This window comes from Felis catus, chromosome A3 (genome assembly GCF_018350175.1).
Source record: "Felis catus isolate Fca126 chromosome A3, F.catus_Fca126_mat1.0, whole genome shotgun sequence".
Taxonomy (NCBI): domain Eukaryota; kingdom Metazoa; phylum Chordata; class Mammalia; order Carnivora; family Felidae; genus Felis; species Felis catus.
Window position 1 is genome coordinate 51,305,631 of NC_058370.1, and position 13,819 is coordinate 51,319,449.

At 49.9% G+C, this 13,819-nt stretch overlaps 1 protein-coding gene across 2 annotated transcripts in view; it reads right to left on the bottom strand.

Annotated features, from left to right (window-relative positions):
- SH3RF3 (SH3 domain containing ring finger 3) overlaps positions 1-13,819 on the bottom strand; it is a 367,542-nt gene that overhangs the window by 123,425 nt on the left and 230,298 nt on the right. For both annotated transcript variants that reach the window (XM_011281104.4, XM_045053970.1), the window contains exon 3: positions 12,793-12,888. In XM_011281104.4, coding sequence (XP_011279406.4) covers positions 12,793-12,888 — 96 coding nt within the window. The remainder of the gene's footprint in view (positions 1-12,792; positions 12,889-13,819) is intronic.

Here is a 13,819-nt window from a genome sequence, read left to right on the forward strand (position 1 = left end):
TCAAGCGGGTGCAGGAAATGAGAAGCCCCCTTTTCCCTCTCACTGTCCATATTACTTCCTGACATGTTGGCTTTCCCTCTGAGGAGAGGAGGGAGTCCATAGAAGGAGAAGGGGGCCATAGAGACCAGGACTGATGACTAAGAATGAGACCCCCAACCAGAAACACAGCTGCAAATCTGCCCACCCAGGATCCCACATATAGTGCAGGGTCTGTGGAGGGTGCTGAAGGGGAGAAAGAGGTCCTTGAGCCCCTGTCTATGCTGCTTTCCCCAAGAACCTGGGTGTGGGCATTCCCTTAGAAGCCATATACACTCCTCATCTTCACCCCTGAAAACACACTGCCTGCCCCAGTCAAGGAGGCTGGAAAACCAAGACAAATTTGATGAAATCATGAGCAATCTTTTCTTTGCATCAGTAGGTGGCAAATCCAATGGGTAGAAGGGCTGCCCACAACTTCAGAACAGTACAGAGCATGTACAATTAAAAACCTCAGATGGGGTGCCTGGGTGGCTCAGTCGGTTAAGCATCCGACTTCGGCTCAGGTCATGATCTCGCAGTCCATGAGTTCGAGCCCCGCGTCAGGCTCTGTGCTGACAGCTCAGAGCCTGGAGCCTGCTTCAAATTCTGTGTCTCCCTCTTGCTCTGACCCTCCCCCGTTCATGCTGTCTCTCCCTGTCTCAAAAATAAATAAACGTTAAAAAAATTAAAAAAAAAAACAACTCAGAATTATTTTGTTCCCAATGAAAGCTGTCAGTTGTGCCAATGAGTTATTACCAAATGTTTTAATACCATATTTAGAGATGGAGGTTCAAAATAATATTCTCTTTTTGTAAAATCTGAAGTGACAAGGAGACAAGTGTGTTACATGAGCAAGACGAGCTGAGTTCAACATTGTAATCAACTGAAGCTTAGAAGCAAACTGTCTAACAACGTACACTGTAATTATTGTGCTGAAGACAAGGACTCCCAAATGGGAAACAGTTGTCATTAGTAACTACCACTGCAGTTTTTGGTACTTCATTTATTTGGCTAACTCAAGATTTTCATTTCTGCCTCCACCAGTTTTCCAGGATCTAGAAACAGCATCACATCGACAGTTTTCCCTAACATCACATAGGATTCTTTCAACACCAGGACTGGGGCTTATGGGTCCTGACACCAACAGAGGGCTGGGGTCTGGTTCCTCAAAGTCAGAATTCTCTGGGCTCCCGCTGGTCCTGGGATGAGGTTGCCCCCCACCTCACTTTCCAGAGCCTGGCCCCATTCCCCCATCTCTCGCACGGTCCAGAATACAGCTCCCCTGGGATGTGCCTGCAGACGCTCCAGGCCTCCAGTGCCCCAAGGACATGGGGCTCCTTCCCTCAGGTTGGTGAGGACCAGGCACAGTTGTGGGAGGTTATGAAGGATTCACCTGGGAGCAGAAGGGCAGGAAACAGGACAGGGCTGTGCTGTCCTAGAACAGCAGGAGCCAGAGGACAGATCCACCATGTGCCCATGCTTCGGCTCCAGGCTTGAGAAACAGGCTTCCTGCAGAAGCCACTCTGGGGTACATACAGCTAAGTGTGGGGTGTTGAATGACAGAGCTGTCTTTGATGCATTTGGGGTGTCAGAGGTAAATTAAATGGACTTCAGCATGTGCTCAACTTTCGAATTTCATCTTTCAGCCCCTCAGACCTGTTTGGACCTGGGCTTCCTCCCATCATTACCCATAGCCCAGGAACCTTCTCTCTCCTGAGCCATCTCTTCTTTCCAAACTGTCCTCCCAGGTCACCATCCAGCTCCACAGCCAGTGGCCAGCACCTTCAGCCTCCAGCAGTGCCCCAAAGCCCAGCACTCATGTCCCACTAGCACCCCCATATGGCTGGGTCCCCAAACCAGGAGTCCTTTGCCCACCTTTCACATCCTCCCTCAGCTCTTGCATCTCTTCCACACACCCCCACCATCTTCCCTGGCAAAGTCCCACATGGCCTCCGTTCTCAAGTCCTGAACTTTGTCATTCACAACAAATAATGTGCCAAGTGGCTGAGACCAGAACAACTCGGCATAAACTCTGAACATCCGCCCAGGCCTCAGTGTGCCTCAGAACCTTTCCCATTCACTTCCTCCTCCCTCTGAAGGGTGGGTTTCTCTCCTGTCCATCAAGGTGGGCCCTTATCCTCTCCTGTCTCTGTCTCTGTCTCTTCTCTAGGTGCCAATTAGCAATTACCCCCTGCTATCCCTTGGGTTTTATTGTTCCCCTCTCCTACCCTCCCCTGAGGGTGCCCCATCCAATATACCGCTGAGCAGCATTCCTTTGACTCTGATAACTGCTTAAGATGTGCCCCTTTCCTGGTTTTTCACCAGAGACCTCATGTCTCTGCCCACTCGTCCCTCCTGGTTTATCTTTGTTCGACCACACAACTGAATGCCTTCACAGGTTGGTGGGCAAGAGATGCTTCCACAGAGGAGAGATTTTCCTTAGGGACTTTCCTCTGAACATGGCCTGTCATTTCCTGTCATTGCCTTCTTAGTGTTAATGAAACATGCACAGGACAAAACTAAAAATCACCATAAATGGGCAGGCCCTCCTGTTTGGAGGATCTACTTTTTCCCCCACCTCCTGGGTCCCCAGTGGCTTGTGGTCAGGCAGCTGTGTGACTGAGTCCTGGCCACAGCCTGTGGGTGGTGGTCTGATGTCCACTGCCAGGCCCAGCTCATGAAATTCCCACTTTAGCCTCACTCCCACGTGTTAAAGATGGTAGAGCCCCATTGGCTGGGTCTCCCTGGTGCCTATGAGAGCCTGGCTGACCAGAACAGCCAGATGTGACCCTCTACTGCAGTTAAGCCCTAGGATCTCAGGGTTCACCTGTCACAGCAGGTACTGACACCTCAACTAATATGCTCAAATCCCTCCTCTCAGCTTCTTCCCTTCCTGAACCACACCTTGCTTTCAGACACCCCCTCCTCTAGACTCAAACCCCCAAGGATCTATCTGCTCCTTTCACCTATGGAATGTGGGGGTAAAGGATGTTCCCAGGTAAAGGCACAGGAAAGGCACCTGCGAGTGTCAGAGTCAACCTGCACCCTTTCAGGTTGTGGCCAAAGGCAGCCACTGTCCTTCCACGTGAGTCAAATAAATTACCATCAAGAACACAGGAAAGCCCGCTTCAATGGGCTTGCTTACCCATGCCTCCAAGGGACCCTAGGGCCATCTCCTTACCTACAGGTTTACATGTAACAGCACAAAACAAGGAAATGCATTAAAATGTATATGTTAAATAAAGGTTGACATATGACATATAAGAGGGAAGGAAAGACTTCCCTTCCAACCCAAAAGTTCCGTCAGCCTGCAGGAAGACGAAATAGTTCTTCCCTGGCATCTGTGGCCAGCGTCTGGGCCTGGGTGTGCTCAGTGCTCCCTCTACCAGATGTCACCACCTGTCCATAGGACAAACAGCCATCACCTGTGCATCTGCTTAGTTGATACAGCACAGAGCACATGAGACCCAGTTTTCAGGGGTGGGTGGCTCACCCTCCCACTGAAACCTGCAACTGCACCTTATCTGAGTGTCAAGAGATCTGGGGATGCGAAGGGGAAGGAGATGGATGGAATCCTGCCTACCAGGTGCTCTCCAGCTGAGTGCATGTCAACGGTTCCTATACCTGGGTGAGCGAAGAACCTGGTGGGAATAAGGAGGAAGCCCTTACCCCAGCAGGGGCAGAGGCCTCTCACAGAGGGGTGGTGTGGGAGCTAGCCAAGACAGTGTGGGGCTCAGCCTCAGGAGCTATGAGAGTGAAGACTGGAAGTGAGACAAAGTGGTGACCATCCTTCCTCAACTGTGTCCTCAGCCTGGTGGGAGTTGGGCCCACGCAGCCATGGAGTCCAGGGCAAGTGGGACAGGCAATGGCACGCAGCTGTGAGGGGACAAGTGTGTGTGTTCCGCACACCCTGCAGTCCGTTGAAGGAAGTCAGACCCAGAAAAGGCACATAGCTATGAAGGGAAGTGCTGGTCAGCCTGGGACAGCACCAATAAAGGGAGATCTGGGCAACTTCCAAAATCCAGGAACAAGGCAACCACATTCTTCCTGGTGCTTCCAGACAGCCAGCCCCCATGACAAGCCCCCTCTAAACATCACGTGGTTTGTCCTGAAAGTTAAAAACCAGTCCAGTCCTATTTTCCCCCATGCCCTACCTCTCGGTTGTGCCTCCAAATTCCCCAAACAGCCTCTGGCTCTGGATAATCACTGCATGTTTCTGGATCCAGAAAATGGCTCCTGGCTAATTTTCATGCTGATCTCCTGATAAGCTGTCACTCCCACAGTCATACATTTATTAAGCACCCACTGTGTGCACTTTGCTAAGAGCTAGGGATATTAAAAAGGAACAAAAAGAGGTCCCTGACTTAAAGGATCCCAGTCCTTTAAGGATTGCAGGGGACTGAAGAAGTTTAAGAAATGCTGGAAGCCCTGTGCCTTGACATAAACAGGGTCTTAGGGCTCAGGGAATGGCTCCATGGAGTGAGTGCCATTTGAGTTGGGTTTCAAAGGATGAAGAAGAGCTCTATGGGTCCTTGCACAGAGGCCCTGAGCTAGGAAAGGCACCGTCAAAGTTTGGGTGGCTGGAATCTCCGGTGCCTAGAGACAGCCTGGTGCCACCATGCTAGGTGGAAGTTGCAAAGTCCAGTCTCGGCATCTCACGGCAGGTTTGGAGATCACTACCCTGGAGACCACTGAGCCCAGGCTGGGAAGGAAGGAGGAGGGTGGGGGCTGGGGCAGAGGGTAGGGCAGGGTGGATTTGAGAGAAACGCTGTTCAGATATGGTGTGGAGGACAGACTAGTGATGGGGAGGCTGGTGTCAGGCACAGGACCAGACATGCCCCGAACTAGGGGAGGACTCTGCTCTTGGACCCTTCCCAGCCTATACTCATTCCCACAGTGGCCCATCTACATGCCAAAGACACCAAATTAGCATCTCCAACACAGACCTCTGTCTTGAACTTGACCCCTGCATACCTGTTGCCTATCTGATAAGCCACTCAGATGTTTAACAGATACCCCAGGCCCAACCTTCTGTGAACTGGCCTCTTGGTCTCCATGTACCCCAGCCCACTTCACCCTTCACGTCCATGGTGATTTCATTCCTCCAGCTGCTCAGGCCAAAACTGGATGTTTTACACTTCGCAGCCTCACATCGGCACTTCCTGCTGGTTCTACTAGCTACAGCAGCTGATGCTTTTTGCCACCTCTGTGACTACCACCGTGGCCTGTGCTGGCAATAGCTTCACAATCTATTTCCATTCTTGCCACACATGCTCCCATCCCCCTATACTCAATCGATGCTCAACAGTGGTGCCAAAGTGATTCACATAAAACTTATGTCAGATCATCAAGCTCAAAAGTTCTTCACCGGTTTCCTATTTCACGTAAAACAAAAGCCAATTTTATTAAATAGGCCTTCAAGGGCCTATGTGATCTGACCCTCTTCACCTTACCTTATCTCCTACTACTTACCCCCTTGCCCACTGGGTTCCAGCCACTCAGCCTTTCCTGCTGTTCCTCAAGCAGGCCTGGCACATTCCTGCCTCAGGAACTTTGCACTGGCTGTCCCCTCTGTCTAGAATGCTCACCCAACACTCCTCTCTCCCGTTTTATTTTTTTCTCCATTTCAGTTATCATTTTCTGAGGCGTTTATATAATGGACTTGCATATTATCTGCCCCCCACACCAGAAAGTGAGTTCCATAAGAGAGTTTCATAAAGACAGGAATATTTTGTTTGCTGATATGTTGAGTGGCGAGAGCAGTTGTCTGACAAGCACTAATGGTGTGTTATACTTTAAATTATACTATATATTTGTTATACTTGAGAAGGATTTTCAGAGATAGAACTGCTGAGAACTGACTGCAGAGTGGATTGGGAAGTGAGGGAGAAAAGGGGACCAGAGAGAACCCGGGCTTGGTTTGGGAAACTGAGTGGTACCATCCAGTGTGGTGGGTAGCAGAGGGTCTGAGACAGGAGTGGGGTCTGTCTCAGGGGGTCTGAGACAGGTGATGCCAGAGGGACACGAGACCTGAGGGGCTGGAGGTCTTAGCGCCCCATCAGCCAGTTGCAGACCTGAGGCAAATCTCAGGGCAGTGGCGGCCTGGAAAGCCTACCTGGGAGCCACAGGCCCAGGCTGTTCTTGAGGAGCTTCCTGGAACCTTCCCTGGTGACACCACCCACATGGTCTCCAGGGGAAAAGAAGCCACAGACCTGGCTCACCCACAGCCATGCCTGCCACAGCCCATGGAGGGCACACGGTGGCCATACCTGAGAATGGGCTCTCAGAAGAGAGACTGCTGCACACGTGTGAAAATTCCTACCAGGCCTCCATTCCTTTCAACTGGGCCCTGTGAGAATGTCTGCCCATGCACCCAAGACCTCATATCCCCTCAGAGGTATCTCATGCCCATATCCCATGGGCCAGCTTCAGGGTAAACTGTGCTTTACTGCCACTGAAATTCTATTTTGCTTCTATACCCAAAGCATGGAGTTGACTAGCCACAGAGAGGGAACCTAGAAACTCTTGGATCTCCACACCTAGCAAGGAGAGGAGAGAGGGGCTGAGTGACTCATGTCTATGGTAAACCTGGGGCACCAGCCAGGACATCATGGTACCTTGTATTCCCACAGCCATGGTCACAGAAGGTAGGAGAAAACCACCCAGCTCTTTCTTTCTGGGTCTTGGGGTTATCTTATGAGACAGACCCACTGGTGCAACTGCTCTCTCTGAATTAGCAGACCCTTGTGGACCCAGCAGCTCTGCCAGTTATTCTGTGCCCCTACTTGCACTCCCCATTTCTAAGTCTGGCAGAGGCAGCCTGACACACGGCTCACCGCATGCTTCACCCTCTGCCGTCTCAGGCAGATTCTATTTGTGTGCAGATGTACACACATGCCCGCTCAGCTAAGCAAGAGCTTTCAGGTTATTTGATGTTCATAAGAGTTTTCCCTGAATTTTGTTTTTTCAGAAGAGCCCTCAGGCATTTCACAGCCCCAAGCCATGCCTCCTTTGGGAATGTAAAAACTCCCCTCCCCTTCAGTGTATGCCTGCCCACACCAGGGAAGAGTCAAGGCAGGGGTCAGGCAGCTGAGCCCCAGTGCCCCAGTGCATGGTACCATTTAATCAGGCTTAACATTTCTTATCAGCTGAATAGGGAGGATGGCTGTAATACCACTGAAAAGCTATGCAAATATAAGCAGTCAATGGAATCGATGATAGCACCTAGGAATAATTAGTTACACATCTAATCACCCACTGGTCAATGCCATGAGGTGAGAGCTTCCCTTGGAGAACCTGCTACTCATCTCTTCTCCCATGCCAAATCCAAAGGCAGCAAAGAGGCTCCCTCCTCTGTCCAGAACAGCACCCTGGGCAGTGTGTGCTGGCTGTTGGGACAGGCGTTGCACACCCTCTTCCTTCTCTGCCTGTCCTCACGCCACAGACTCAGGCCCATCTTCAGCACAGAATGGCCACCCTTCACCCTCCTCACCGTGGATAGTTAAGGGAAGTTGGAAGGGATTCCCCCCACCTTGCCCCAGAACCTTCCCCACTTGCTGCCAGAGGAGGTGAAGCATCTGTTTCTGTGTGCACATGTAGGGTGGGGCATACGAGCGAGCATGAGGGTGGACCCCCCCCACCTGAGACCATGTCACCTGGGAAGCCAACCACACAACACCAACCATGAAGAGCGGCTAGTAAGTTTAGACATCGTACTCAGCAGAAGTAAAGCGCCATCACATTATCTGGTAATTCTGGAAGTCTTTGTCAGTTAACTGCTGGTGATGCAGGTCTCCCCCTCATTCTGCCTCGACAACTGATTTTCAGAGTGCGAAGGCAGAACCTGACACTTGTGCTCACTGCATGTTCATTCTTTTCAACTGTGTCTGCAGCTTATTATAGATGTTGGGTCTTAGCGCCAGTCCCACGGACAGGCTTTCCTCACAGACAAGCATCACAGGCAGATTACCTAATGTTCCTTCTATGTCTCCACGCAAACCCCCCACTGAGGCAGAACACAGTCCTGTGTCCTGTCTCGGTGTCTCTCCAGACTGAAGCTGATTCCCAGGAATGCACTTCAAGAATAGCCTTCTAGGGGCACCTGGGTGGCTCAGTCAGTTGAGCTTCTGACTTCAGCTCAGGTCACGATCTCACAGTCTGTGAGTTGGAGCCCCGTGTCGGGCTCTGTGCTGACAGCTCAGAGCCTGGAGCCTGCTTTGGATTCTGTGTCTCCCTCTCTCTCTGCTCCTCCCCTGCTCAAGCTCTGTTTCTCTCGGTCTCAAAAATAAATAAAAACATTAAAATTTTTTTTAAATAAAATAAAATAAAATAAAATAAAATAAAATAAAAGAATAGCTTTCTAGCAAGCAACCTCTCCTATCATGCAGCATGGGAATATCTGCACCACTTGTCTTGTTGACCAGGGTGGGGCTGTTGTACCTGCACAGAAATAGGGGCACACCTACCTTCAAAAAGCTCCCACCCCTGCTGAGGAGTGAAAATGAGCACTTGTGAGAAAACTCTCAGAAATATGAGGCCAAATATGGTCAATGCTCAGGAATGACACAGAGATCTTCAGTAAACACATGAATGGACCAATGTGCAATTATTCATTCAACAAACAATAGCAGAGCAACAACACAGATGGCCCTTGCCAACCTACCTAATGCCAGGTCTGGTCTGTGCACTCTGTTATTGTTCTTGAAGCCTTGAAACTATCCCCATGAGGTCCATGTTATTGCCCTCAGATGAGCAAGGAAACAGGCTCAGAAATGTTAAGAAATATGCCAAAATTCACATGTCTAATGCATGGTGTTGAGCCCAGTGGGGTCTACCTCTGAAGCCCATGATGCTCTGAGCTGCCTTGAGTCCCAGTCACGTCCTGCCACTAGGGTTGCCATGGCCCGTGAGAAATAGGCCCTGCTCTACAGGGATGACCTGAGGTCCATACTAAGGGCAAATGCCAAGCATGCCATCTTGGAGCCTATGGAAAAGGAGAATGCAGGATCCCCATTTGGGGTACTCATGCTGCAGGGTGGAACAGCAAAGCCAGACCCAGCCATGCCAGGATGTGAGAAGGGCAGAGTGCCACGTGTGTTCCTACAGTACATTTACCTACAGCAGGCAATGCTGAGCCCCCACCTAGAGGAGGAGGGTCCCCCTGGGCCTGAGGAACTCTCTGAGATTGAACCATTCTGAAAAATGAAAATGATGACAATTATTCTGCCTCCTCAAGGACTTGAGGCACATAAGGAAGGCCACGTCACTGTCATGTTTTGGGGTTTATTCCCCAAGGGCAAGAGCAATGTCAGCTCCTCTCTCTGTCCTGGATAGACACCAGTGAGAGTGCCCTGCCCAGCAGTCATCCTAACAAAGAGGCAGGTGTCTGACATGTGCTGTTGTCCCGGTGTGAAGATGGCTGCTGGACAGTGATTGTTCATGGAACAAAGGGGGAGAAAAGAACATGGAGGCAGGTTCAAGATGCAGGACCAGTGGCGGGGAAAGTAGGAAGAGGAGCTGGAAAGGCATCAAGGAGGTCAAAGTTGGGGAAGGGAAGTCGCACAGGAGTGGTGAGGAGTTGAGGGTGAAGGAGCCAGGTGCAGGCAGTCAGTGCCTGAGACCAGCGGGCCCAGGTCACCAATGGGGATACAGTGGCAGCCAGGCCTCTGGGCACTATGGGGAGTGTGGGTGACAGGGTTATTTCTGCAGTACACCAGAGGTATAGATATTTCCAAAGACAGGACCACCTTCTCAGAAGACAGGCTGCCAGTAGCTCAAGGCCAGGCCAGCTGCACCCGGGTTTTATACCATCCATCCCACTGTGCCTACTTGGCAAGCCCAGGGTGAAGAAACAGTCCTGGTTAAGAGAAGACTGTATAATCTACAGAGCAAAAGTGCTCGTTCACTTATTACAGATCCATCTGGGTCAAGCATGAGGGCAGGAACTGCCCCAATAGGAAGCTCAGGTTCAAACCCTGCAGAAGACTGGAGTTCCAATCACTCAGATCTCAAAGGCCTGCTCAGCCTCCTGGAGAGAAGACAGCCTGAACTCTGCAAGCCCTGGAATCTACCTCCAAGGCTATGATGGGGCCAGAGCCACTCAAGTACTTTAAAAGGGAATTGATATAGAAACAGTGAAACACCATCTCAGGAAATATCCATTTGGGGCATCTTGTCTTCACTGGTTGCTGAGTGAGAAGCCAGGAGTCTGTTCCAGAGCAGTTCAGGGGTGTTGTGGCTGGGGCTCCTTAGGGACATGGTGAGGGGATAGGCTCTGCACAGGCCACAGTGCTGTCCAGAAAGGAGCACGACCCAGAGGAGCAAGTCCCCTGCCCATGGCTACTCCAGGCATGCTCTGCTACTGCTCCTGGGAAGAGCCTAGCACTGGAGCCTCAAGGGACCTCAGGGCATCCTATCTGAGGAAACACACAAAGGAGTAAGACAGCCATGTTCAGAGTAGAGGCAGGACTGTCACTGGAGGTGTGGGGCATGGAGGGCTTCTGAGCCAGAAGGATGCAGGAGCCTACCTATGTCCTCAAGGGAGAAGTATTTGAAAGCGTGTCTCTTGTGGCTGGGCCTCAGGAAGTCTGCCCTTTGAGTAAGTCTTTGGAACTAAGGAGAACACTCAGAGAGCCCCACTGATTGGTTTCCCAGTCCTGAGCCCAAGCTCTCAACCTCCCTGACAATGCCTGAGCCCTTCCAGAGGGTGGAAGCTGCTGGGGCTAACCTGGCCTTCTGCAGGGGGTGCCAGTGTGACCTGCCTTGGGGCTCCTTATGAGGTTTTATCTTAGTTTCTTAAACCGTGCTTTAAAGAAAAATGCACAAATGTTAACTGTGCGTCACTCTACGGCTGCACATAACTGTTAACCTCCTGAGATGAAGATTTCAAACACCTCCACATCCCAGAGGCCTCCTTCTCCCTGCTTCCCATAAGTCTCCCCACAGAGGCCCAGCTGCTCTGCTTTCTGTCACCCTGGAGTAGTTCTACCTGCTTTTGAACTTCCTAAAAGCAAAAATCATATGTACTCTTTTGTGTCTGGCTTCTTTCAAAAGATCTGTCTGTGAGATTCAGCCATGCTTTTAAATGCAGTAGTCTTTTGTTCATTTTCTCTGCTGGATAGTATTCCATCATATGGACATACCATCCTTCATTTATCCATCCCACTGCTGAGGGACATCTGCATTGTTTCCAGTTTGGGGCCATCATAACAAAGTTTCTGTAAGCATTTCTGCATATGTTTTTGAGCATCCTTAGAAGTCTGCCTGGGGAAAAATAGTTCCACTGCTACAGATGTCTGAGAGGCCAAGTTTTTCACTGCTAGACTGCACTATAAGTGTTACTCATGCATCAGGTTCTTTGATCTTAAGCTGCAGGATAAAGAAGAACATCCCCCTGAAAACTGAAGCGAATGCACAAATGGAAGCTTACAAGGTGTTTGGGGAATTTTGACTCTTAGAGTGTACTAGGGAGAGGTGTGGATGTGTGTGTGAGAGTGTGTGTCAAAGTGTGTATGAGTCCATGTATATTTGAGTGTGGGCTCTGTGTGTGTGTGTGTGTGTGTGTGTGTGTGTACGTGTGTGGGCTTACTGTTATTGCATAAGATGGCCTCAGAATCTCCTGGGCAGTCTATTCAAAATTAACGTGAGAGAACCACTAGTCCAGAGCATTTAGGGAAAGGAGAGGAAATGACCAGAGATGAGGCTAGCAAAACATCTAGCCTTTGCAGGCTATGAATCATGAATGCCTTACAATAGCATTTGAACTTTATCCTATATGAAAAAGGAATCAGCAGATGTGTTTAACAAACACCTAGTGGCACCCACACACAGCTCAGTAGGTGTGGCAAAGCTAGATGTGCCACCTACCAGCACATGGAGCCCCACAACAGGCTGAGTGAACTACAGTTTGCTAGTGGGGGGCATTCAGGGGCAGGGCAGTGAAGGGCTAAGTCTAGAGCAACCGGCCTGTGCTCATGTTCCACTTAGCAGCTGGGAGAACTTTCTGTCTCTATTGGCTCATCTGTAAAGTGGGGACATTCCTGGCTTTCATATGCCTAGGGTGTTGAGAAAATTAAATGAGAAAGTACTTAGAAGTGTTTCGCATGCAGCGAGCACGCAGTATGCATTAGCTGAAAGAACTGTATGGATAACTGCAGTGATTAATAGATGAAGGGTATGTTGGCTCATGGGCGTACACACGTGACTTGTACTGACAAACAGCACACTCGCACATGATGGGCAAATACTCCTGCACATACACAAATAGCCCACAGCAAACAGGGGTTTCCAGGGCAAACATTCTAAGATGCTCCCGGCTCAGCCACTGCCCATAACTTATGCACTGGAAACAAAGTGTTCCTTAGTTACGGAAAGGAGACAGGAAATTAACAGGCCCCAAATCATCTCTGCTTTAAGGACTCCCAGTTGGACAAGCTGCCCAGTCACGCGAGTCCTATGAGGACCACAAACGGCCCACCAGAGCCAGCATTCTTCAGCTATGTTTGCAGTGACAGGGGAATGCTGTCTTCTCCTCTGGGGCTGGGGAGACCCTCCTTCCCTGCCCACACAGTAAGACAGTCTGCAGCCAGGCCTGGGACACACAACCTGAGGGACTGAGACAATTCTCATAGCACTGGCACAGAAGTCCAATGCAGTCCCCATCTTCTTCTCTTGGGAAAGGGGTCCTAGGCCAGGAGTCCACCCCCACAACCCCACCTGTCTAGTGAAACAGACAGCAGGGTGGAAGAGGAAGTGTATCTGAGAGCATGACCTTACCTCCACATACAGCAGGGGGAAGATCCCAATCTTGTCTCCCAGCATGCCTTCTGCCCAGTTGTCATCCACTCTTCTGATGACAGTCAGGATCTCATCCTGGGGTCGCCGCACACATGCACGTGGACACGCAACAAAACACACACAACAAAAATGGAGACCAGTCAGTACTGCTGAAGCTCAGAAAAGATCCTAAGCAAGGATGCAAAGAATGGTTTATTATCCATTCTGGGATCTGACATATGAAAACAGTCTGCCCTTACATCTTCACCCAGGACCTCCCTCTTTCTCTCTTATATATTGATTATAGTTGCAAAAATCTGCAAATGGAAGAGCTTGGCAATTTATAATATAGCTAGTATTTTAAAATTCATGTTCCTATTATTTATTTACTGAAATAAAATTATTTTGAATAAAAATAAATTCAGCGAAGTATAAAGCTTTTTAAGTTTCTGGCACCATCCATGAACAAAAAATGACTGAATACAGTTCCGTTTATTTAGAGTCGTGTACAAAAAGCTTTGGATAACCCTCTTAAATTCTTTGGCAATGCAGACAATGCCAAGTATAGATGCACAAAGTGGAAACAGATGGAAAGAGAAAGGAAGAGGCATGAAGCACAGAGGAAGAGGAGCTTTCTGGGAAGACTGGCAGACTAGTAGTTGTGAGGAAGGACATGACCAGGGTGGCTTCACAGGTGCCAGGAGCTACAGGGACAAATGACAGGGGGTGCAGAGAAGAGGGTGAGAGAAAGAAAGCATGGAGCAGTGATGAAGAGCAAAAGGTGGAAGCCATCAGGAAAGAAGACTGGGGAAAAGAGACAACATGGGCAGCGGCTAGCGTCAAGAAGGCCGGACAGGGATGCCACAGGCAAAACTGGCACCTACACCAAGGATCTGTGGTCAGCTTCTGTTCCCTTTCCAATATCCATCCTTCCTTCAATACATAGGATATATAATAGAACACTCCACAGACTGTTGGCCTAACCACCCTCTCCCCCTGCCCCTCCACATCAAACCTCCCTGTCATT